Here is a 24,588-nt window from a genome sequence, read left to right as displayed (position 1 = left end):
TATAATTACTCTGGGAATTACTATCCGGAGAGATCGCCTATACACACATTTAACCGTTTCTCCCCACTTAGAGAAGACTTCCAGCGTCAAAATGTACACTCCTATCCTCAAAGAGATGTAAATGACTATGACAGGTCTCCCTTTAATTACAAAGTAACCCTAACCAATATAAACATTGGGGTTTTCCTAGGCAAATACAGGGATACAACTGGGGCCCCCGAACCAAGAGAGGCTCCAGAGGAAAAAGAACTTACAAGGGTGGGGCATTTTAAATCTCAACCATTTGGAACTTACCACTGCTGAGAAAATAGTCCTTGATAAAGGACCTAAATTTGTTCCCCCCAAGAAACGTAACTTTATTGATATACAAAAATATATTCGTAAATTAAACGTGCAGAGGTATATTATGGCTAATCCCATAAGACCTAGTTTACAAAAAGGTAGTGGATGTGTAGTCCATTTGGGTCTTACTAATCCGTCGATATTCAACCCCCATCCCCCCCCCCCTGCCCTATAGCTCCCTCAATTTGCTTATTTAAGGATTTAGTACTAAAAGATCTTGATAAATTACCTAAAAAATGCATAAGTGAACACCCAGATCTGAAAACAGGTCTAAAACAGCTTTGGGACAGAAAATATTTTGTAATCCCTCCGGCCAATAAAGGCGGAGGAATTGTAGTATTGGATAAAACTGATTACCTGAAAGAAATGTCTAGGATCTTAAGCGATGGAGAGACGTATAGACAATTGACACATAACCCTACCTAACCCTTCTTTTAAAAAAAGAACTAGTCCAATTAGTCAAAGGTTTTGACAGAGGGATTATCGACAAAAAAGAGAGAGCATATCTCATTCCGGTGGCCCCTAGAATCCCAATAATGTATTATCGTCCAAAGGTGCAGGAGAACCTTACCTGTCCCCCAGGACGTCCCATAGTCAGTGGAATTGATTCTGTTACGTCCCAGATAGGACGATATCTAGATTTTTATCTACAGCCCTTGATAAGAAAGATACCGTCTTATTTGAGAGATACTAAAGATACAATTAAAATATTAGAAAATATACAATTCTGGGAAGGTTACATATTGCCCACTGTAGATGTGGCAGCCTTATATACCTGTATACCAAACTCCTTGGTCTATTAGCTGTTAAACATTATTTATCTATCTATAGAGAACTCTTTACCTTTTGTTTAACAGAACTTCATTATGGAACTTTTGGATTTTGCAACCAAACATTATTATTTTTGGTTTGAAAACAGTTTTTAGCTTTAACAGAAAGGAGTCTCCATGGGGGCTAAGTTCCCTCCCAGTTTGGGGAATCTTTTCAAGGCCAAATGGGAGGAGGATGCCGCCTATACTCAGGAAAGGCCAGAATTGGTCCTCTGGGTTAGATATATAGACGACATCCTCCTCCTTTGGAATGGAGACCTGGATTCTTTGCAGAATTTCATGGCCTATTTGAACAGTAATGATAGAGCTATTTCCTAACATTATGAGGCAAGCAAAGAAACAATACATTTTTTTGGATTTGGAAATCACAGCCATACATGATAATTTAGAAATTAAGGCTTATTTCAAACCAACAGATTGGAATGAACACATTCGGTTGGATAGCTGCCATCATGGGGCATGGTTAAAATCTGTCCCTTATAGCAAATTATTATGGTTGCGACAGAATTGTACTAACATTTACGATTTTGACTATCAGACACAGATTCTCAAACAGAAATTCATGGAGAATAGATTAACTATCGACGAGGACATATCTAAGGTGTCCAACGTTGAGAGAAACTCTTTACTGATAGACAAAAGCCCCCTAAATAATGATTCCAAGTTCAAATGGCCTTTTTGTACCTCATTTTCCATTCAACACAAACAAATTAAGACCATCCTAAATAAACACTGGGATATTCTAAGGTGATCGCATTTTGGGCTCGACTCTTCCTGATCGAGCCAGAGTAATTTACAGGGGTGCACCTTCACTACAAGAATAAATTGCACCCAACATATTTGATCCTCCAATGAGAACAACATTTTTTCACAATTTAAAAGGTTATTATCCTTGCCACAAATGCAAGTCACCATAACATAAGTGGCAGGAAAAAGTCAGATACATTCGCATCTACTGTTACTAGTCAGAGGTATCAGATGAAACAATTCTTTGCCTGTGCCTCAAAAAATATTTCTTACCTACTTACATGTCTTTGTAAAAAAACACTACATTGGACGGACCATACAACCTTTCTCAGTATGGGTTAATAAACACATAGCTTATATTAAATAAGGTAAAACTAACCACAGTGTTCCCAAACACTATTTACATCATCATAATAAAGACCCTACAGGCACAGAATTTCTAGTTATAGATGAATATATGCCCCCATGGAGGGGTGGTTCAACAGTTAGAGAAGTTTCACGTTTAGAGATTTTCTGGATATATGAACTCAAATCATATTGGCCCCAAGGTATGAACGTTGATTGGGACATTAACGCTTTTATTAAAAGATCTTAAATAGTACAAAAAGTATTAGTTGGAACGTTGATTGGGACAGTAATGCTTTTTAGGTTTTTAAAAGCATAAAAAGTATTAGTTAGACCTTACAGGTCAGCTAGACTTTTTTGTTGCAGTTATATTCTTTTATATTTCCACATTAGTACATATTCATAACTATACATTTGAATGCATGCTTACTTTCAGATAGTCAAACATTTTGTTGTTTTTCAGGGCTTTAGATATCAGGGTGTTCTAGCAATGAAAATTTTATTATTTGCAGTTGTCTACCACTAGGAGTACACCAAGGATCGTCATATATTCTTGTACACTGTGCCCCACTGCTCTGTAAACGTATCCAGTTTCCAGTCTGTTTCGGGATTGCAGTTTTTAGAAACATTTCATGTTCTTTTGTCATTTTGTTTCTCCGCTGGAGAAATGGACTTGCGAATATGCCCCCGGGCAAGCGCATCTGTAACATACTCCTCCATGGCCTTATTCTCCGCAACCAAGAGAGGATAAACCCTGCCACGAGGGGGAATAGCATCAGGTTGCAAGTCTAAGGCACAATCATATGGACGATAAGGAGGAAGAGTACCAGCGCGTACCTTGTAAAATACATCTTGATAATTATGTATTCAGTAGGCAACACTGAATCCGAGGAGGTACAAAGTACCTTAACAGGCCCATGGATACAAAAAGCGCCACAATGTGGAAACCAGGAAAGGATCTCAACTGACTGCCAATCAGATTGTGTTTCTGAAGCCAAGGGTATCCCAAAACAACGGAGTACTGTGGGGGCAAAACAACCTGGAAACAGGTCGACTCCCTGTGAACAGCTCCTATCGCCATATCAACCGGAACAGTCTTGTGGGTAACCTGTGCCGGTTGCAGGGGTCTGCCATCAATTGCCAAACTAGTGGGGAAACAAGAGGCTACAAGGGTATTCAATTCACAGTAGCAAATGTACTGTCAATAAAATAACCACCAGCACCAGAGTCTACCAACGCCTGAGTAACCACCAAACTCTCTGCCCAGGAGAGGACAACTGTGATTAGTGGTTTATCTTTATGAGAAACCAAGGACGAGGAAATTCCACCTAAGATTTGCCCCTGACAGGTCCTTAGGTGCAAGCGTTTCCCAGACAGGTCAGACAAGATTTCAGGAAATGCCCACCAAGCCTGCAATACAGGCACCAGCCCTCCCTCCTCCTAAAGGCCGGCTCAGCCTCAGAAAGGTGAGTGAACCCCAGCTGCATGGGTTCACAGCCAGAGGCACCATCCCCATGAGGCGTGAAAGGTGATGGAGGAATGGGTGGGAAAGAAAACATAGGAGTAAATGTGGTAGGAGGCCATTTTTTTAGTTTAAATATTGGTGTGGGTTCCCCTCAAAATCCAAAGGCCCTGGTATGGATTGGAAGGGGACCCTGTTTTTTAACTGGCACTTTATTTTTAACTGGCACTTTTTTGTTTCCATTCTGCTGTCAGCAGGGAATCCCACTAACAGCAGATGAGTCAAGGTTGTTAAGGACATCGCGGCTGCCCACTCCTTAACATCCCCAGCTATTCACAATTAATTCAGATGTTATGGAACAAATTTGAAAATATGATGTCATCCAAAAGAAAAGAATGAACAAATGCATTTGTTTTTTCTTTTTAACTTTGTTTCAGATTTGTTGCCATTCATTTTTATGTGTATTCAAAAATTCCAATACATCCAAATCTCTGAGAATGAAATTTTCTTCCAAAAATTGAATGAAAACTAGATGAATTTCAGATGTCTAGTTTGCTGTCTTAGGGGAGACATTGATGGGAAAGCTGGAGGAGTAGTAAACTAGGATTAAGGGGGAGGTAGAACTAGAATATATTTGAGCAGACAAATCAGACAGGGGTTAGACACTCCTAGTTTTTTTTAATCAAGAACAATTTTATTGAGATGCCAGCAACAATACATTTATAACAGATGCATACATTCCTAATGTTACAAAAATACTAGTCATGATACAAAGTTACAAACATATAGCTCCTATCGCCTCTGCAGTTCCTCCCAGGTAACATTATAAATGCCATTATTGGCGCAGCAATCTATCCAGTACCAAGTCCACAGGGGCCAGGCCCGGAGTAGCCAACCATCTACCTCACACCTTCTCAAATTTGTAAGGGGAGCCCCTATGTTGATATATACGTTTTTCAATTTGCAATGTACTACCCAACCTGTTAAGCCACATCTCATGCATGGGGGGTTCAGATGCAGTCCAGTTTACTAACAAAAGTCTACGTGCCTGAAACAAGGCTCTCGCTGCCACTTCCCCAAGACATCTGTCCTGGGTGACCGTATCAAGCATGCCCAACAAGCATTGTCTAGGATCCAAAGGGACCACTACACCTAGTGTTTACTGTGGTCACAACCTTGGACCAATATCGGTGCAATTTGGGGCATCGCCACAACAAATGGATAAGGGTACCCATCTCCCCCCTGCATTTACCACATAATGCATCTGGCCTCACGCCCATCAGATGTAATTTAAGTGGAGAATAGTGAACTCTGAGAAGGATATATAGTTGGGAGACTCTCTGAGAGGCATTCAATGAGCAAGTCATGGCAGCCTCCAATGCCCCCTCCCATTGTTCCCAGACACTCCTAGTTAATGCTAATACAGGACCCCTTGTTTGTTACAGCCAGTTGGTATTTCATGTTAAAAAATAGGTGCGCTAAACAATATCAAAGTGACACAATGCACAATGTGAATAAATGAACATATATACAGTAATAAACATATATGGTTCAAAGTGATGGTGATCCGGTGATTCTACAAAAACTCGAATGAGTGCAATAACTGATATAAGTCCACAAAGTCCAAATATCTTCACCAAGTGATACATAAAGTAGTGAAAGAACTTTAAAGTGATATTTCCAGTGCTTGTGAAATGAAGATCCCGCCAACAACAGGCTTTCCTCCTTACCAGATGGGATAAGGTTAGGAGCAGAGTAAACTCTGATCAATAAGTTGGAAAAGGAGGAAACTTCACTAAAATTCAACCCTTTGGTATGATGCAAAATAGCCTCTTACCGAATGGCAAATAAATTAAAGCACAGGAGATTCTCTTATATGGATGTCCTTTCAGTTGATCGGGTAGCAATGGCTATCTTCCGCTACCAGTATACGTACGTGCTCTTATTTGCTCCCCAAGATGACATGTGTGGGACAAGGAATAAGCGGACAATAGTGTATTACCCCCGAGATGCGTTTATTAAATAAGGTATTACACTTACATGAAATGGTGGGAATACAATTGACAGTACCGATGAGTCCGCCTAGCCCGGCTGCAGATCGGGCAGTGCGTGACGTCTGTGGCGGCGCGACACGCCTCCTCCCTGACGCGTTTCCTCTGACAAGGCTTCTGCTGAGATAGGAGGGATGTGCGTGCCGCCACATCCGCCCTTAAGAAGCTCCAGGATCATTACCACTTCCGGTGTCCGCAATGTATGGTCGGAAGTCACTTGTCATTGATCAATCCGCCATTTAAACATTGAATAACTCACAAATCTTACCAATCTGTATTTATCTAATGTATATAAACATTATGTGATACGCCGATGTATACTTTGGGATCGGTCTATATTTCTAGAAATGGAGGCTCCGGAAGTATACAATCCTCCAACTTGCTGTGCCGACATATATAAAAATATACATCAACAACATTAGGAAATGTGGGGGAACCGTGGATATAGGACTAAATATAGTCCTCAAAAATGCAAGTTAAATGATATAATACTACATTAAAATACATATTAAATAATTAAAACATTTAAAATATATATTAAATAACTCATTTAATTGCTCATTAAAATAGTAAAATATAAAATAATTAAAAGGTTAAAAAAAGTTAAAATTGCTCAAATTTCTTAAAAAATGTAAAATTAGATGTGAAAGGCTAAACAAGGAATCAACTGTTATTTATATGGGCGTTGATGTCCCATTCGATGTTGTGTCCCCAGGGTCTGAAGCACTTCATCTCATAGATCCAGAAGAAATGGATCTTTTTAAGTTGCTCCCTCTCCAATGGGGTATATATTTTTCAATCACTGTAATTTGTAGGTTTTTCGGATTTTTATGATGACATTTGGAGAAATGTAGGGATACGCTATGTCCTATAAATCCCTTTCTTATATTAGAAAGATGCTCCCCTATCCGAATGCTAGAAGTGCGTATAGTTCTCCCAATGTATTGCTGGCTGCAACCACACTGGAGGAGATATATAACTCCCTTGGTGTGGCAAGAGATAAACTCCTTAATAGCGTACTCTTTTACAGTAGTGGTGGAGGAGAACTTGTTAGTCTGCACTGTCTTCGCTTCCTTAACAAATTTGGCAATTTCTGCATGGGAAGAAACCTTTCATGTCTGGAAAAAAATTAGATACTATAGGTTTTTCTACCGGATTGCTTGCAATGAGATCTTTAAGGTTCCTGGCTTTCCTATAGATCATATTGGGTTTGTCGGGGAGAAAAGACTCCAATACTTTATCTCCTTGTAGGATACCCCAATGTTTCCTAAAGACATGATTCAGCCACTTGTAATTACTTGAGAACTGGGTGACGAAAGCATATTCAATTGGTATTTCATGTTTTAACACATTGTTTCCTGTTACTACTTCACTTTTAAACCAAACATGTCATTTGGCCAGAGGTGGCAAATCTTTAGCATGCAACTGTATCAATGTGTTTAGTGTAATTTGGAAAGTTGATGTTATTCTTTGCCTCCTGTATATGTCAAAGACAATTTATTTTCTTTTTTTTTTTAATACATAATTACATTTATTACATAATTTACAATATTATTACATACTATTCTCACAAATAATAAGAACATCAACTCTTTTGTTGAACATTTCACAGCATATTTTTGTTCGAGTCAAAGAGAAAAAGAGAAGTTGCTAGGTTTTCCAAAGATTCTAAAATATGTGGAGCTTTCCTTTTCATCACTTCTGACCAAATTTAAAGTAGATCAAATGCTAATCAAATAGAATTTTCAACAGCATTAAAAAGCTTTGTTAATATAACTGGAGTATTGGATATCTCTTTTTTTTTTTTTTTTTTTTCCAAAAAGCTTTATTGAACAAAATACACATAAGAAAAGTGTACAACAGTTGGATCATTCCGATCAACATTCTCGGTGATCCAATAATAACTAAGGTATTAATAAACCACAATTACATAGTATCATAAACAACATAAAAAGTTTCTATAGATGAAAAGGATCACTCTTGTATCTTGGAAGTGGCTGTATGTGAAAATCTTGTGAAAAAGATATAACAGGGGAGCATGCCGGCATGCTCCCCTGGGTGGGGGGGAGGGAAGAATGGGTGGGATATGGGGGATGGAAAGAAGGGGGGGGGTGTAGAGACAAGCAAGGGTCACACGCTGATAAGACATAGGAAGATTTACCCCAAATGGATGTGAGAGGGGATAAGCATCTATCGGAGCTGAATAAATTTGTTTCTTAGAATCAGATCATAATCTGAGTGTAAGCTACTGTATTTTTAAATGTTTGCCAAGGCTGCCAGATTTTGGCAAATTTGACAGGAGTATCGTGTGCAATTGCGATGAGTTCTTCCATCTCAGATAATTTTTCAATTTGCGTGAACCATTCCCTGATAGAGGGAGTAACAGCTGTTCCCCAATGTCTTGGAATACATAATCTCGCAGCATTAATTAGAAATGTTGTCAAGGATTTATATGATGGTGGATTGTATTGATGATGTAAGTGTAGGAGGAAAGTACTCGGCGAGACATCAACCGGAATGTTGGTTATTTGAATTAGTATCTTGTGCATTTTAGACCAGAAATCAGCAATAAGTGGACAGGACCACCATACGTGTAGTAGATCCCCTCCAGGTAGATGGCATCTCCAACATTTGTCATTCGTGATGAGCTTAGCTTTGTATAGGAGGTAAGGTGTGCGATACCAGCGTGCTATTAGTTTGTAGTTATTCTCTTGTGTAGTAACATTGATGGATCCTTTGTGAACTATATTAAATATCGTCTTCCATTGGCCAGGCGTTAGGTTTATGTTCAAATCCGATTCCCATTTAGAGCAGAAGAGACCCTCATCAGTCTCGACTCCCTCCCAGAGTAATGTGTAAATTTTAGAGATCAAGTGTGATTCTGGTTTAGCATCAAGACAGAGTTTCTCGAACGGAGTTGTTTCAGTCAGGTTTCCAACTTTTCTGATAAAGGAGGAGGTGAAATGACGGATTTGAACATAATCCCAGAAGGAGATGTGTGCAGTTGGCGGAAGAGTTTTCAGAGTTTCATAAGAAAGTGTAGTACCTTTATCAATAAAATGTGAGATTCTTAGGGATTTAGGTTGTATAGACTGGTAAAGGTGTTGGTCATTAAGCCCTGGTAAAAAGTCTGGGTTGTTTAGTATGGGTGACATTAGACCCGGAATAGTGGATATTTTACTTGTAGTGCAAGCATACTGAAAACATTTGAGAGTAGCTCCAATTAGTGGGTGATTTGAAACATCATGTGGAACGTCTTTTTGCTTGAGCCACGGTAATACAGAAATGGGAACATTGGAGAATGAATTCTCCAATATAACCCAATCTTTAGACTCAGTGTGTGTGTGCCACTCAACCACTCTTTGTAGATGACATGCTTGATAGTATTTGTACATATCTGGAAGACCGATTCCTCCCTTTAGTTTAGGTTTTGTGATTTGTTCAAATTTAATTCTGGGAGCTTTACGGGCCCAGATGAATTGCCTACAGAGGTTTCGAATCCTTCCAAATATCTCAATGGGGATGTGAACAGGGATTGTCTGGAATAGATAGAGTAGTCTGGGTAGCACGTTCATTTTAAATATTGCTGTCCTTCCGAACCAGGAAAAATGTGCCTTGTGCCAGTCACGCAGGTCTTGTTCAATTTTTTTAAGGAGTGGGGTGAAATTTAGATCGACTATATGTTTGAGGTTAGAAGGAAGCTGTATACCTAAGTATGTGATAGAGTCTGATGTCCATTGAAAGGGGAAATTTGCTTTACATAGATTAATCTGGCTTGAGGACAAAGAGACGTTCAGAGCTTGTGATTTAGAAAAGTTAATTTTTAGATTTGAGATCTGATTGTATAGATTAAGTGTTTTGAGGAGTTGTGGTAAAGTAGTGTGAGGATTTTTCAAAAACAAGAGCACGTCATCTGCAAAAGCAGCAATTTTGTATGTGTATTTACCAATTTCAATTCCCTGAATATTGGCATCAGAACGGATAGACCGGAGAAGGGGCTCCAGAGTCAATATAAAGAGAATTGGGGACAATGGACACCCTTGACGAGTTCCATTCGTGATCTGGAAGGTCTTTGACAGCAGGCCATTAACTCTCACTTTGGCTGATGGATTAATATAGAGAGCCATTAATAAATTAATCATATTGTTCCCTAGGCCTAGTGCTGATAATACCATTTTAAGGTAATCCCTGTCTAACCTGTCAAAGGCTTTCTCAGCATCAAGTGAGAGAAAGAATCCAGGTATTTTGTTTTTAGTTAAATAGTGATGAATATTAATCGCTTTAAGGGTATTATCCCTGGCTTCTCTTCCAGGGACAAATCCCACTTGATCTGATGATAGTTTGTCGGAGATAAAGGGGAGTAGTCTATTGGCAATGATTTTTGCAAAGATTTTCACATCCACGTTAAGAAGCGAGATTGGACGATAATTTTGTGGGATGGATGGGTCCTTCCCTGGTTTCGGAATGACCGAGATATGTGCTTCGAGAAGGGATGGGCTCGCTTGCGTTGCATTTGGGAGGAAATTGAAGGCTTTCAAAAAGGGTTTAGCTATTATATGTGAGAACGTTTTATAGTAAACAAGTGCGAAGCCATCAGGGCCCGGGCTCTTGCCTAGTTTCATATGTTTTATTGCCTTTTTAAATTCCTCGCTGGTAAGGGGGCCGTCAATTGCTGTGGCTTGAAGCTGGGTTAGGGAAGGGGGGCTATGCTCTTGGAGGAATTGGGTAATTTTCCGAATTTTGGATTTTTCTGGATAGGGAGATTTTGGTGGTGAATTCAAATTATAAAGTTTAGAGTAGTAATCTGCAAATTCATTTGCAATGTCTTCATTTGTTGATAATTTGTCACCCTTTGAAGCTGTTAGAGAATTAACAGTGGTAGAAGCTTTTTTTTTCGCTAGGGCCCTGGCCAAATATTTACTATTTTTATTTCCAAATTCATAGAAAAGTTTCTGAGAGAGGGTAAACCGCTTTTTGAATTTTTTATTCATTAACTCCCTCAGTTTTAATCTCGTCTCTTCCAATTCCAGGAGGACGGTCTGTGCTTTGGAGCGTTTATGAGTGATTTCAAGGGATTTAATTTTGTTTAGTAGTGTTGTTGTGTCCTTTTGTAATCTTCTCTTTTTAATTGCTGCCATTTTGAGTAAAACTCCTCTCGTGGAGCATTTGTGAGCTTCCCATTGCGCAATGGGCGATGAATCTGGGGTATCATTAATTCTGAAGAATTCAGTGATATGGGAAGACAATTCTGTATTGTTTGCAGTATCTGCCAAAATCGTTGGGTCTATGCGCCATGTTTTCGAAAATGGTATAGATATAGGGAGAGTTAAAGTGAGGGTAATTGGGTGGTGGTCCGATAAAAACATAGGTTCAATTGATGAGTTGGATATGCAAGGAATGTCTTTTTGCGAGATAAAAAAAAAAATCTATTCTAGAATAGCGATTGTGAGGGGCTGAAAAAAAAGTGTAGTCTTTCATTGTGGGGTGCGTAAATCTCCATGTATCGTGGAGTGTGAGGTCTTGCAAATGTATCTTAATTCTCCTTAGTGCTGAGTATGTGATGGAAGATGTTCCGGTCGATGTGTCTTCTAAAGGATTTAGTGGAACATTAAAGTCGCCTCCAAGAATTACAATACCTTCCTGGAAGGATGCAATGGTGGCAGATATATCTCCGAAAAATGAAACTTGCCCTTTGTTAGGGCAGTATATATTCGTTATTGTAATGGGTTTGTTCCATATACGACCTTTGATTAAAATATATCTGCCCTCCGGATCCAGGATAGAGTCAGTAATTGTCAGTGGCAAATTTTTAGATATTAGAATGGATACTCCTTTGGTTTTGGCTAGGGGGTTGGTTGAATGGAGCATGGTGGGATAATCTTTAGAAGTGAATTTAGGAATTGAATCTGATCTAAAATGAGTTTCCTGAAGGAGTACAATATCTGATTTCAATTTTTTGATGTATTGTGTAAGTTGGGATCTTTTCTCTGGGAGATTCAGGCCTTTTACATTAAGAGACATTAACTTTATCGAAGCTCTCTTGTGACTGGGGTCGTTAGAGGTATGAGGGCTTACTGCAACATTTTGTAATGAGTTCATTGTGTTGAAGGGGGGGGTATAAACTATAGTAATAAAAAGATCACCCCACTTGTCTCTATAATTGGTAAGGGTAGGAGATTGGGGTAAGGTATTAGGCACTTTGTTTGTTTCAGGGGGTCGTGGGGTAGGGAGGCTGTGAGTATTGGGGTAAAGGTAAGAAGGGGAAAAAGTCCAACTGTGCTACTAGTCCTGCTAGGCACTCTACTTGTTGGTGTATGTAGCCCGGAGAGAGATTATATCTCTCACCAAACTATGTTAGGACGAAGCCGAAAACTGGGCGGTACAAAAGTAGTGTTGTTAACAAGATATCTAGGGTGGGCATGCGTTACACACACAGCACCTCCATAAGTGAGAAACATTATTAGCAGATGAAATGGTCTCACGGTGGGTATAGAGTAATTAGTTATATATAATATCCGTGTAACAAAGTACAAGATGTGAATATTTACGCACTTGGTGATAATATGGGAGAACATAATAACACAAACAGACTAGTAACTGAGAATCGAGTCATTACAGATTCAAACTTATCTACACATCTCCGAATCCCAGACTGTTGGATCTAGGACTCTGGAGGTGTGCAAACTGACTGCACTATCTCAAATCTTTGAAGAGTCAAGTATCAAGAATGTAGTAAAAAGGAAAAAAAAAAAAAAAAATGTAGTAGAAGACCATACCTTGAAAGAGCCATGCATTCTATAGACAACTTAATTTTTTTGAATTCGTGTGGCGCCATCTAGTGTCTTAGTGAAAGAAAGTCAGGGATTTTGGTAACTTCTGACAAGCTTGATGTAGTAAATTTTAACACAACATTTTTCTAACTGTGGATTCCTTATCGTATCAATAAGTGGTATTGGATCACCTAGGTAGAAGGATCCACACCGTATGACTCAGAGTAAGTACCACATATATGTACACATAGCCACACACATACACATGTGCGTAAGTATATGCACCCTTGTATATCTATAAAACGCTTGAATACTTGACTTAAAGGTTTTCCTCCTTTTCCTTTCTTTCTTCTATCCTAAATATCTTTTGGAAGTGAACATCAGTCTTTTCTGGGTTTACTGTGGACAGGAGACGATGGGAAGCTGTTTCCTCCTTGGTTGCGATGATGGGAACGTGGTGGTGAGTTTGATAGAGAGAATCTTCTTCTTCTTGACGAATTCGGAGACTTGTCATCTGGAATCTCCATGCGTTCTTCTCTTCTTGTTCGTTGTTGATCTGGGAAGAAGTTCCAGTCAGGAATAGGCATTCGTGGAATATTTAGGGCTTCGCAGAATGGGATAATATCTTCTGGGAACCTTATTTGGGCTGAGCGACCTCTGGGACCTGCTGAGAGGCAAAACGGAAACTTCCATTTATAAGGAATGTCTCTTTCCCTCAGAATGTCCAGGAGGGGGCGCAGTGATTTCCTTTTTTGTAATGTTATCTGGGACAGGTCTTGAAATAATTTAATCTCAGTACCTTGGAATAGTATTCTACCTCTCAGTCTAGCTTTGTTGAGAATTTCTTCTTTGAGTTGGAAATTGACTAGACATCCTATAACATCTCTCGGTGGGTCAGTATCTCTACCTTTGGGCCTGAGTGCCCGATGTAGCCTTTCCATCTCGATGATGTTGTCCAGTGGTCTCTCTAAGAGATCGTTAAAAATAGCTAGTACTGTTTGGTTAAGATTTGGGGGTTCAATTGACTCTGGAAGTCCTCTTACTCTAATATTATGTCTTCTCCCTCTGTTCTCCAAGTCTTCAATGTGTCTGTTCATATCCCTGATTTGGGCTGCTTGCGAAGTAAGGGCTCTCTGTGCATCTGTAATTTCAGATTCGTGTCTGTCTGATGTGTCTTCTACATCCTCTAATCTTGTGTTTATATTTTGCATATCTCTGCGTAAGTCCATAATTGCTGCGTTGAATGAGGCTTTTATATCAGCAGCTACTGCTTTCAGCTCATCAAGAGAAGCAGGTGCAGAAGTTTTAATAGGGGACTCTGAGATATTTTTTTCTGCTCCCCTAGAAGGGCTTCTGCTGGCAGCTCTGCTAGCATTAGATGACTGTGATTTTATAGTTGATGCGTCTTTTGGACGTACTGCAAACATGTCTGGAATGTGTTTCTCTGCGTCTGAGTCTCTAGGGGAACGTGAGCGTGTCGCAGAGTTGTTACGATCTGGTCTTCCCATGTTTAATGTTGGTACAAATGTTATCCGTGAGAGGGCACGGGAGGCGCTGTGTGATCAGGCACTGGAGTTAAGTGGTCATTCTCAGTGGGTTCTAAAGTATTTAAGAAAAGTCAGGATCAGGATGGTAGATCGTTAAAGTGGGCTGACGTGTGATGGATCCACTTTATATGCTAGGTTTTAGCTGTGGCAAAAAGCAGGATAAGCTGGGTTAAAGCTAGTGGAGGATGATAAAAGTTGGAAAAGATCAGTGCTTACCCAGTCCACTGTGATATATGGACCATCTGTTTAAGGAGAGTCCTGGATACAGTGTCGATTAGGCCTCAACCCTGTCAGCTTCCCCTGCAGCGTTTATTTTTGACCAAAAAGGAGGATGATGATGGATCCAGGGGGGGTCAGGATGGCTGTGGGTACACTGACCTGCCACTCAGGTGATCCTTGGAGCTGGATGGCTGCAGATTGACGAATATAGTGGACGCTGTTCCACTCGTGCTGATTCTGACTGACCTCCTCTAATTTTTGCTTAGTCCCACAAAATATAGGCATCCACCGATGCCTAAGCTTCTTTAATGTACCTGGGGCGAATGTCAGGGCTCAGGATATAATCCAGCAGTTAGATTGTGCTGGATTGTTACTAGGCCGCAACGGAGCCGGGACCTGTAGTAGGCCGCGATCCCGCCGCTCCGGTCCGCGGAGCTCCGGGGATAAACCGGGGGTATCGGCCGATACCTTGTCCTCCGCTGAGGCAGGGGAAGTGTTTTTTGCGGTGATTTATCTCTGTTGAGAGGTTAGATGGGGATACTTTAGCTCGCAGTATGCGGAGCTCTGTATCCCTGTGTCCTGCTCCGTCCGCTTCCGGCCACGCCCTCGAATTTATTTTCTATTCATTAAAGTAGAATTCCACTCTATGTTTAACTAAGCCTAAAACTCTGCTTCCATACCATTTGTAACTCCTATTCTAATTACCCTGTACTTTCCATTCTCTGAGCTATTCGGTTTGGTCGCATGATCTCCCCAGAAGCTGGCTTCAGGAGAAAGTGTCTTCAGTGGCTGAAATGCCTGGGACACTTTGCCTGGGTGACGTCACTGATTACTAGGTGGGCATCCCTCCTCTCTCCTCAAACCGTCATTAGGAGCCAATCACGTGACCATAATGGAGTACCCTGAGAATAGTATGCATAAGCATCTTCCTTCTATAGAGCAGTTAGAAGGACAGTGGGAGCCATGTTTAGCTTAGTTAGATATAGACTGCAATTCCACTTTAGGAGCCTATTTACATCTTTGTGGTGCATTTTACATGTGTTGCATTAAGGCAGCCCAATCATATAAATAGGCTTTTTAACTCACCAAATCTCACCAAAAGGGTACATGCGCTATATTTAGCAATGCAACAGTAAACAATGATACACATGTGTGAGGGTATAAGATACCGAATCACACTTGATCTCATTGCAGCTCAAACACCCTCTATTTAAACTTATGCTGTCTTGAAACAGATAAAAAGCATCATGCCCCATTGAAATAACCCAGTTTGGGCACTACTTTTTCTACCCTCGCCTTACTTTACTAAGTTACAGATATATAAAAGATAAAAGCTGCGCTGTGAAAAATTAATTAGAATAAATGACAATACAATTTAATAATTGTGATAAAAAACACCATGAGCTGAATAATAAGCAATCAAACACTTTAATTAATGAGTCCAATAAATTAAATTGACACAAACAAGGTGACAAGGAACAATCGTCCACCACCGACTTGAGTATCCACCACCACACAAAATACCTGCTTACTAGAGGAAAAGACCCAAAAGGGTCAAACACGCCAGAGGTGGATGAGTGATAAGTGACCAATGGACCTCTCCTCTGTGCTCATAAGAAATATTCAGCTTGGCATCAGATGTTCAAAAAGGAGAGACCCCACAGGGGTCAAACATGCCAGAAGTGAGTGAATAATAAATGACCAGTAAACCTCTCCACTGTGCTACTTATATGATATTCAACTTGGCATCAGATGATCCCCATGAAATGCAAATAAAAGCTCTACAGTGTGAAATCTTACAATACATTTACAGCAAGTAGAAAACCATCAAGCTAAAACGCTACACCCGTCCATTCGGGATCCTCGTGACACTCTGTGACATCAGAACGTCGCAAACCCAACGCGTTTCGTCATAAGTGAAGTCGTCCTGGGGCATGGGAGGCATGCTGACTCAGCACGTTAAATACTAAAACAACAGGGAGTAACCATGCCTCGATCTGAACTACTGGACTCCACAGGCTTGAATACCATCTTGGATAAGGGAAACAATGCCCTTACTTCCAATAGCATTTACAGCTATCAGAATTAAATGTATACTGATCTTAAATATTCAATCCATCAGCACTAAGAATTAACAAACCCTTTTATATGAAAGGTAACTTATGGCAAGATTAAAAACATGTATACCAGCAGAAACCAGGCCACAAACAATAAATACAGGTTATGACATGCCCACTGGCTAAATAGTTAGGGACGGGTATCTAAATTACACATCGTAAATTCATATTAATATATATATATTTCACTTTCTGCTATAACATTCCCAAAAAAATTTAAAAATCTAATTTTTTTTTAACATTTTAGGCCAATTTGTTTTCTGCTACATATTTTTGGTAAAAATACCCCCATACTAGAACATGTAATAAAGGGCTTAATTTTGAAAATACCTGCCATACTGGTAAAGAGGAACCCTTCAGTTTTCCTCTGTCTGCATCCATTCAATAAACACACTTGACATTTCTTACATTGATAGTATCCTGTGAGATTTTGAAAAAACTATAGTATAGTATAGTATCTCTAACAGTAGATATTCCTCTAAAGACAACTCGGGGCTTGGTAGGCAGACTTTACCTAACACTCCGTCTTTCCCCAAAATGTGCCAATGTTTTTGAATAAGGCGCTTTGAGTTGAAAAAGACATGACAAATTGTAATTGTTAAATTAATTGGTACGCAATTGATGGAAATTTAGTCCTTTCGGCTGGGGGCCTAGCCCTTAAGAGGTCTGCTCTGTTTAATTGCTTTATCTGATCCAAAGTGTTCTGGAGAAATGCATGATCATAACCCTTCTCCAGAAATCTCCGTGTAAGGATTTGTGCTTGAGACAAAATGTCTTCAGTTTCAGTACAACTGCGTTTCAGTCTCATGTATTGACCCTTAGGTACAGACTGTAACCAAGAGTTCTAATGACAACTATCAGTAGGGATATATGAGTTCCTATCCATGGATTTGAAATATTACATGTTCTAGTACGGGGGTAGTCTACCTGTTGCAATGTCCTTGTGGATTTCAATACATTGGTAGAACTAAACGCCCCCTACAGGTTAGGCTAAATGAGCATATCAGCAATATTAGGAAGAGGGGTTTAAACAGCATTCTGTCTCAAAACATTACCTCTAGGAACACCATATTTTTGAGAATAGATACGTATAGCTCCCACTGGCGGGGGGTGGGGGGGGGGCTTTGGTGAGGGGTCTCTCTAGGTTAGAGATGGCATGGATCATTCTCAATCTCTGTAAACTTGATCTGAATTTTGTGACTTCTGAGGGTGGGGGTCCCAGTGACCTGTGTATTATTGGCAAGTTTGGCCGTTTTATTTTGGAGACTTGATCTACCAGACTTTTTCAGTATATTTAATTGGGTTCAATGTTTTTTTTATTATCATTGCTATCATTGTTGTTATTTATATTATTGAATATAGTGAGATTATTAATAGTAGGATTGGATCATTTTTATAATTGTAATAACATTACCTTCAGCTTCAGTTTACCTTAAGCTGTGTTAAATCTAGATAGATGGTATGTTATTACACCAATTTTTGCTTCAACCATCTAAATTTATATAACACAATACACGTTTTTAGCTATTTAATACATTTTTTATATTATTTTTACATTTATTTTCGATATTGACAAGTATATTAATATCAATTTACGATATGTAATTTATATATCCGCCCTTAACTATGTAGCCAGCTGGGCGTGTCATAACCTGTAATGATAGTTTTTGGCCACGGTTTTTGCTGGTATATATGTTTTTAATCTTGCCACATTTAAGTTACCTTTCATATAAAAGGGTTTTTTAATCCTTAGTGCTGATAGATTGAATATTTTAGATCAGTATACGTTTAATTCTGATAGCTGTAAATGCTATTGGAAGTAAGGGCATTGTTTCCCTTATCCAAGATGGTGTTCAAGCCTATGGAGTCCCGTAGTTCAGATCGAGGCATGGTTTCTCCCTGTTGTTTTACTATTTAACACGGTGAGTCAGCATGCCGCCTGTGCTCCAGGACGACGTAATTTATGAGGAAACGCGCCGGATAAGCGACGTGCTGAAGTCACCGAGTGTCATGAGGATCCCGGAAGGATGAGTGTAGCGTTTTAGCCTGCTGGCTTTTTACATACAGTATGCTTAAAGGTTTTCTACTTGCTGTAAGTGTACTATATACTTTTTCAATACATTTATCGTAAGATTTCACACTATGGAGCTTTTATTTGAATTTAATGTGGATAATCTGAGGCCAAGTTGAACATCATACAAGTAGCACAGTGGAGAGGTTTACTGGTCATTTATCATTCACTCACTTCTGGCGTGTTTACACCCTGTGGGGTCTCTCCTTTTTAATCATCTGATGCCAAGCTGAATATTTCTTATGAGCACAGCGGAGAGGCCCATTGGTCACTTATCACTCATCCACCTCTGGCGTTTTTGACTCTTTTGGGTCTTTTCCTCTGGTAAGCAGGCATTTCGTGTGGTGGTGGATACACAAGTGGGTGGTGGAAGATTGTTCCTTGTCACCTTGTTTGTGTCAAGTTAATTTATTGGACTCATTAATTCAAGTGTATGATTACTTATTATTCACCTCACATGGTGTTTTTTATCACAATTATTACATTTTATTGTCTTTTATTCTAAATATTTTTCACAGCGCAGCTTTTATCTTTTATATTTATATCTGGTGTTATCTCACTGCAAGTTGCAGCTCTTTGTGTTGTTTAGCGCAGTTTGGTGTGTTCTATTACTATTTAAGTTACAGATATACTTTATCAAGCCATCAATAGCTTTTGATAAGATCAGAACGTGGTGTGTCATTTTTTATGATAGTGGGAGTTTTCACATTTCTCTTTTCAGAAATGATGTCTACATTAATCCCAAATGCATTGAAAAAACTACTACTGCCAATAATAATGTCAACTACAATAGTAATTCAAATAACATCTCACCCAGTTTTCTGTTTTCTCTCTCCGCTCGAGCAGTTTTTGTTGCAACATTTCCCCAAGGCCTCCGGGCATTACAAACTTCTCCACGACAGCTTTACTTTTTTTATATTGCTCTTCTGACACCAGATGTTTCATGCATTTCAGATACGTGTCCATTGTTTGCTGTAAAGGTGGCACTGGTAGCTTTGGTAACTCCTACAGCAGAAAAAAAATGTCATAGTTTATATATCTTTTGTTTCAGGTTTATTCAGTGGGATCTTTTACTAAGATTAATATTTTCTAATTTCCCTTTGTAATATTGATCTAGCAAAAGTCATAGCAAAAGTTCAACGTTTTTGCATGTTCCAAATAATTCCACATCACAGTATGTGTATACTTTTGATTTTCTATGATAAACAGGTTGCTGACCGACACATAATGTGGCATTTTTTTTGTGGGGAATATATTAAAGTAAAATATTCCCAGATTATTGGCTTCATTCCTAACACTTTGGCTCACATTAAGGACAATGATTTTTCAGATTTGCTAGTGGAAATAGAGTTTCATCTTTAACTTGTAGGAAAACAGCTCTGAAACCATCTCTTTCTGGATATATGATTTGTTTCTAAGTATCCATTCAAATGCTCATTAAGAGATAAACAAAAAAAAAATCATCAAACTATGCTTGCATTTAGGGCATGCTAAAATGGCCTACCAAGCAATCATATCACTTAAAGTAAAACTAAACACAAAATGTTTGTTTTCTTTTTGGATAGAGCAAGGGCGAGATATAACCCCCCTTTTTTTCACCATCTGTGTCCCATTGCAGAGATTTCCCTTCACTTCCTTTCCCATAGCCAAATAGGAGGTGAGAGGAAATCCCTGCAAATTAAGAGAATCCCTTGGGGCCCCGCAGGTCACTAGAACTAGTGTCTCCATTGGAAGATTTTCCCCCCTACTACTTTTCTAGGTAAAACTCAAAATTTTTAATTTTCTTTTACTTTCAATGACAGTGGTAAAATAGAGAGGGTGAGCCTCCTTAGCGGCAGTACAGACAGCAATAGAAACAGATGGGGATTCAAATCTCTCTCAACCCTATCCAAAACTTAAAAAAAGTTTTGCCTTTAGCTATACTTTAACCGCTTGCCGACCGCCGCACGACTATTTACTGCGGCGGTCAGCCCCTCACAGGCAGAGCGACGTAGTACTACGTTGCTAGCCTGTGAGGGTCTAGGGAGCGAGCGCGCGCCCCCGGAGGCGCGCTCCCGCTCCCGCGCGGTCACGGGCCCCCCCCCCCGCGCGTGTGACCAGCGGACCCGATGTTCGCTGGTCACTCAGCGATTGTCGGTGCAGAGGGAGAAAGGCAGGCGGCTGATGTAAACAAGCTGCCTGTCATTCTCCCCTGTGTAGGAATGGTGATCATACGGTTCTACTATGTAGGACCGTTGATCACTGTTCCTACACCTCAAGCCACAGCCAATCACAGTTAGAATCACGACCCTAGGGACACACATAACCCCTCCCTCTCAGAAAAAAGTTAACCCCTTCACCGCCAGTGTATTTTTACAGTAACAGTGCATATGTATAGCACTGATTACTGTAGTAATGTCACTGGTAACCCCAAAAGTGTCAAAAATGTCAGTCAAGGGTCCGATCTGTGCGCCGCAGTGTCGCAGTACCGCAAAAAAAATCGCAGATCGCCGCCATTACTCGTTAAAAAAAACAACAAACATGACAAAAATCTTTCCCTTTGTTAGTAAACGCGATAACTTTTGTGCAAACCAATCAAAATACACTTTTTGCGATTTTTTTTTACCAAACATATGTAGCATAAAACAAATTGGCCGAAAATGTTAAAAAATTTAGATTTTTACATTTTTTTGGGGGGGAATTTCATATAAAAAAATGTGAAAAATATTGTTATTTTTGCAAAATTGTCGCTCTTTTTTTGTTTATAGCGCATGATCAAAAAATCGCACAGGTGATCAAATACCACCAAAAGAAAGCTCTGTTTGTGGGAAAAAAAGGACGTCAAATTAGTTTAGGTACAGCGTTGCACGACCGCGCAATTGGCCCTGGTAAGGAAGGGGGTGAAATCTTCCGGGGCTTAAGTGGTTAAGTTGATACTCTTGCATGCCATACGTGCTGTTGAGTCTTGATTTTTTTAGGCCTATTGGCTCATTTTCTATTACATTACCAATTAATTGAAAGTCACAGTAGAAAAACTGATTGACACTGTCTTTAGACCAAACCAGAAAATGCTATAATTTTTTCATAATTATTTAGGTTTTAGGTAGAACCTAGGAAGAATCTACAGCCATCCGTGTGAGAGGACGGTGGGAAAAGGATCAGTATTAACCATAAGATTGCCAGAGGTACCGGTCCATCTTCATATCTGGAGGATAGGAGGGAATCCACTTCCAGCCAAGAAATATCTAAAGCCCTCACAGTGTATTGATGTGGTAAGAGGCTCACCCTCCCCCTCACTGATAAGGAAGGTGCGGGAAGATACTTTCTTTTCCCTCTCCCCAGCATGTAATTTTTCAACGTGGATCTGGTCACATATACGCCCTTTAATTCTTAACTCTGGTAAGAAGCCAGTCCATAATTGGTGGTGGGATATCCAGCACATCCAGTTGTCTTGGGACTATCACTTGGAACATCACTTATTGTGTTTGGTTTTGATCACGGACACTTTATTTGGACTTTGCACTTTTTGCACAGTTGGACTCATTTATAGTTTGATATGTTTTTGGCTCACATGCATCCAGGATATTAGTTATCTGACTATATTTTGTCACTCACTTTGCTGTGTTTCTGCACTGTGGTTATAGCATCCTATTGAGGAGATATACTCTTAATGCCGCATTACACACACCTATTGGTTTTGATTTACCCTTTGTCATTTGTTCGATTTTAGTAGAACTTTTGTACATTTGTTTAGCGCACCTGCTTTTTTACTTCACATCCAATCTCATTGCTCATTTGCTGCAAATGACAGCTCACTACCTGACAGCTACATGTAAATAAAGGGGTAGGGTCTCCTGTGTAACACAGACCACATATGGCCATGACCATATTTGGTCAGTAAAATCACAGGGGAACCTATTCCCCTGGAGAGGCTGTCTGGGGGCCCCTTTTTTGTAACAAAGGCTTCCAGATTTGGAGAAGCTCCCCCACGGGACTCCAAAACCACCGGGCTAGGTTTGTGGGAAAGAGGTTGTGGTTCTCATTAACAAAAGGTGCATCCCCCTGGTACCCTCCCCATGTTTAAGGGGTGTAGCTTACCATAGTACAGAAGAAGCACATACTCTCTCCCCTTCCATTCTTACCCTGCTGCATGTCAAAATGAAGGCCTGGTGTGGATTTTGGGGTGGATCTTGTACTATTTATTTCTTGATTTTTGCGTGGGGTACCCCCTTAAAATCCATATAAGACCTTCATAATGAATAAGCAGCTTCTATGTATTTTTAGGGAGGCCCCACAGCATTTTTTTTATGTGTGTAGTCCCCCATTCATATGTACACCAGACCATCTTCTAGGATAAGGATCTGGTGTAGATGAAGAGAATTTTCTTCCATTTTGTTTACAAATTGAAAAAAGCAGCCAGGAGTTGTCATATACTGTCAATTTCAACAGATTTTCTGTAGTGGATTGTATACATTTTATAGATGTGACACTTCACAGGCAAGTTCAGGGCACCCCAAGGCATATTTTTAAAGAAGCAATTTAGCATTTTTAATATTTTACTATAAGCATTAATAAAAATGCTGCTCTACCCCAAACAGAATTTTTTTAAAATGTGCTTTGCTTCGGCACATGCCCCTGTTCCCTGGGCAGTGCCCAGCCCCTCATGTGGTTTGTTTGACAATCCCTTGCCTATCAGCCTAGAAAATGTCTAATACTGATTTCTAACATTCAGTTCCCTTGACTTCAAAGGGGATTGGACTCGTCATCCAAACTTCGGTAAAGTTCACCAGAATTGTCACAAACTGAACACAGGTATATAGTGATATAGTTTGTCTGGCTGAAAAGAGACACAAGTCCATTTAGTTCAACCAGAGGAAGTCAACCCCCACCCCCCCCCCCCCAAAAAAAAGCATGATTCAATTTGCTCTAGAGGGGTAAAAAAAAATACTTCCTGATTCCCTAGGAGGCAACCAGATATCCCCTGGGTCAACTACCTACCCCTGGTGCTAATATCTAAAAATATATTTATAGTTTTTATTGTGTGCATTTAGGAAAGAGTCCAGAAGCCTTTCTATGTTAGCAGGTTACATTTATTTTCCTTCTGATGTAAAGATTGCTCCCTTTTCCTTTGAAATTACCTTAAAGTAAATAACTCCGCATTGTTACAGTTACTCTGGAAAAATGTAAAACCATCATTTAATACACAAAGAAATTATTTGTCTGTGCATATCACCTAACAAATAGTATGTGTAGTATGTTTACACATACTATTTGTTATGTGATATGCACAGAGGATTACTTGCTTTGTGTATTAAACTATGGTTTTACATTTTTCCAGAGTAACTGTAACAATTACACTCCCGAAGGCTGCACCCTTCGAAACATGTAGAGGATTGTCAGTACTCTAAAAACTCTGGAAGACTCTTTTCATCATGTCCTTTTGAACGACTGTATACAACATTTTGGTTTGTTAACCCCAGTTGGGGTGATTATTTTAAAATGGTTCTTTCCTTCTGTCTCTAATACTGTACAGATGGATATTTTGAAAACAAATATCCTTTTTAAACAAAAAAAATACTGTCTTTGTATGTTAAATAAATTTATATTTTTATATTATTTTTGGCCTTATATATATGGTTTCTGTACCCTGAAAGGTCCCGACCCAATATTTAGCTGGAGATACGGTTGTTGGTTCAACACCCTTTCCTCTCCTTTATTTCCTCTCCATACAATTAAGGGGTGTGGGTACCAGCACTATATGTAACCTTTTAGGGCTCCCCTCAATCTATGTGGTCTTTTACTAAACTCGCTCAGCTGTAGAAGTTAAACTAATAGGTCTAGAGTTACTTGGTAAAGACTTTGATCCCTTTTAAAATATAGGCACCACATTGGCCTTATGCCAATATAATGGCACTATGCCAGTCATTAAAGAGACCCTATAATTTAGAAACAATGGCTTTGAAATAACAGATCTCAACTCTTTGAGGACACGTGTGTGTGTATGCCATCTGGCCCAGGTGCTTTATTCACCTTTTTTCTTGACTATATCAATTATGAACCATAGAGGGTCATTTGGGGCTATGTCAAAATCATCCCTACTATAGGCAT

At 39.6% G+C, this 24,588-nt stretch overlaps 1 protein-coding gene across 1 annotated transcript in view; it reads right to left on the bottom strand.

Annotated features, from left to right (window-relative positions):
• The window catches only part of CHAT (choline O-acetyltransferase), a 193,304-nt gene that overhangs the window by 149,191 nt on the left and 19,525 nt on the right, over positions 1–24,588 (bottom strand). The window contains exon 3 of the mRNA XM_082267579.1: positions 19,315–19,506. Coding sequence (XP_082123705.1) covers positions 19,315–19,506 — 192 coding nt within the window. The remainder of the gene's footprint in view (positions 1–19,314; positions 19,507–24,588) is intronic.

This window comes from Pelophylax lessonae (assembly GCF_965119305.1).
Source record: "Pelophylax lessonae genome assembly, chromosome: 9".
NCBI classification, from domain to species: Eukaryota; Metazoa; Chordata; class Amphibia; order Anura; family Ranidae; genus Pelophylax; species Pelophylax lessonae.
Note: the sequence above shows the minus strand (reverse complement) of the source record. Positions and strands in the feature narration are given on the sequence as shown.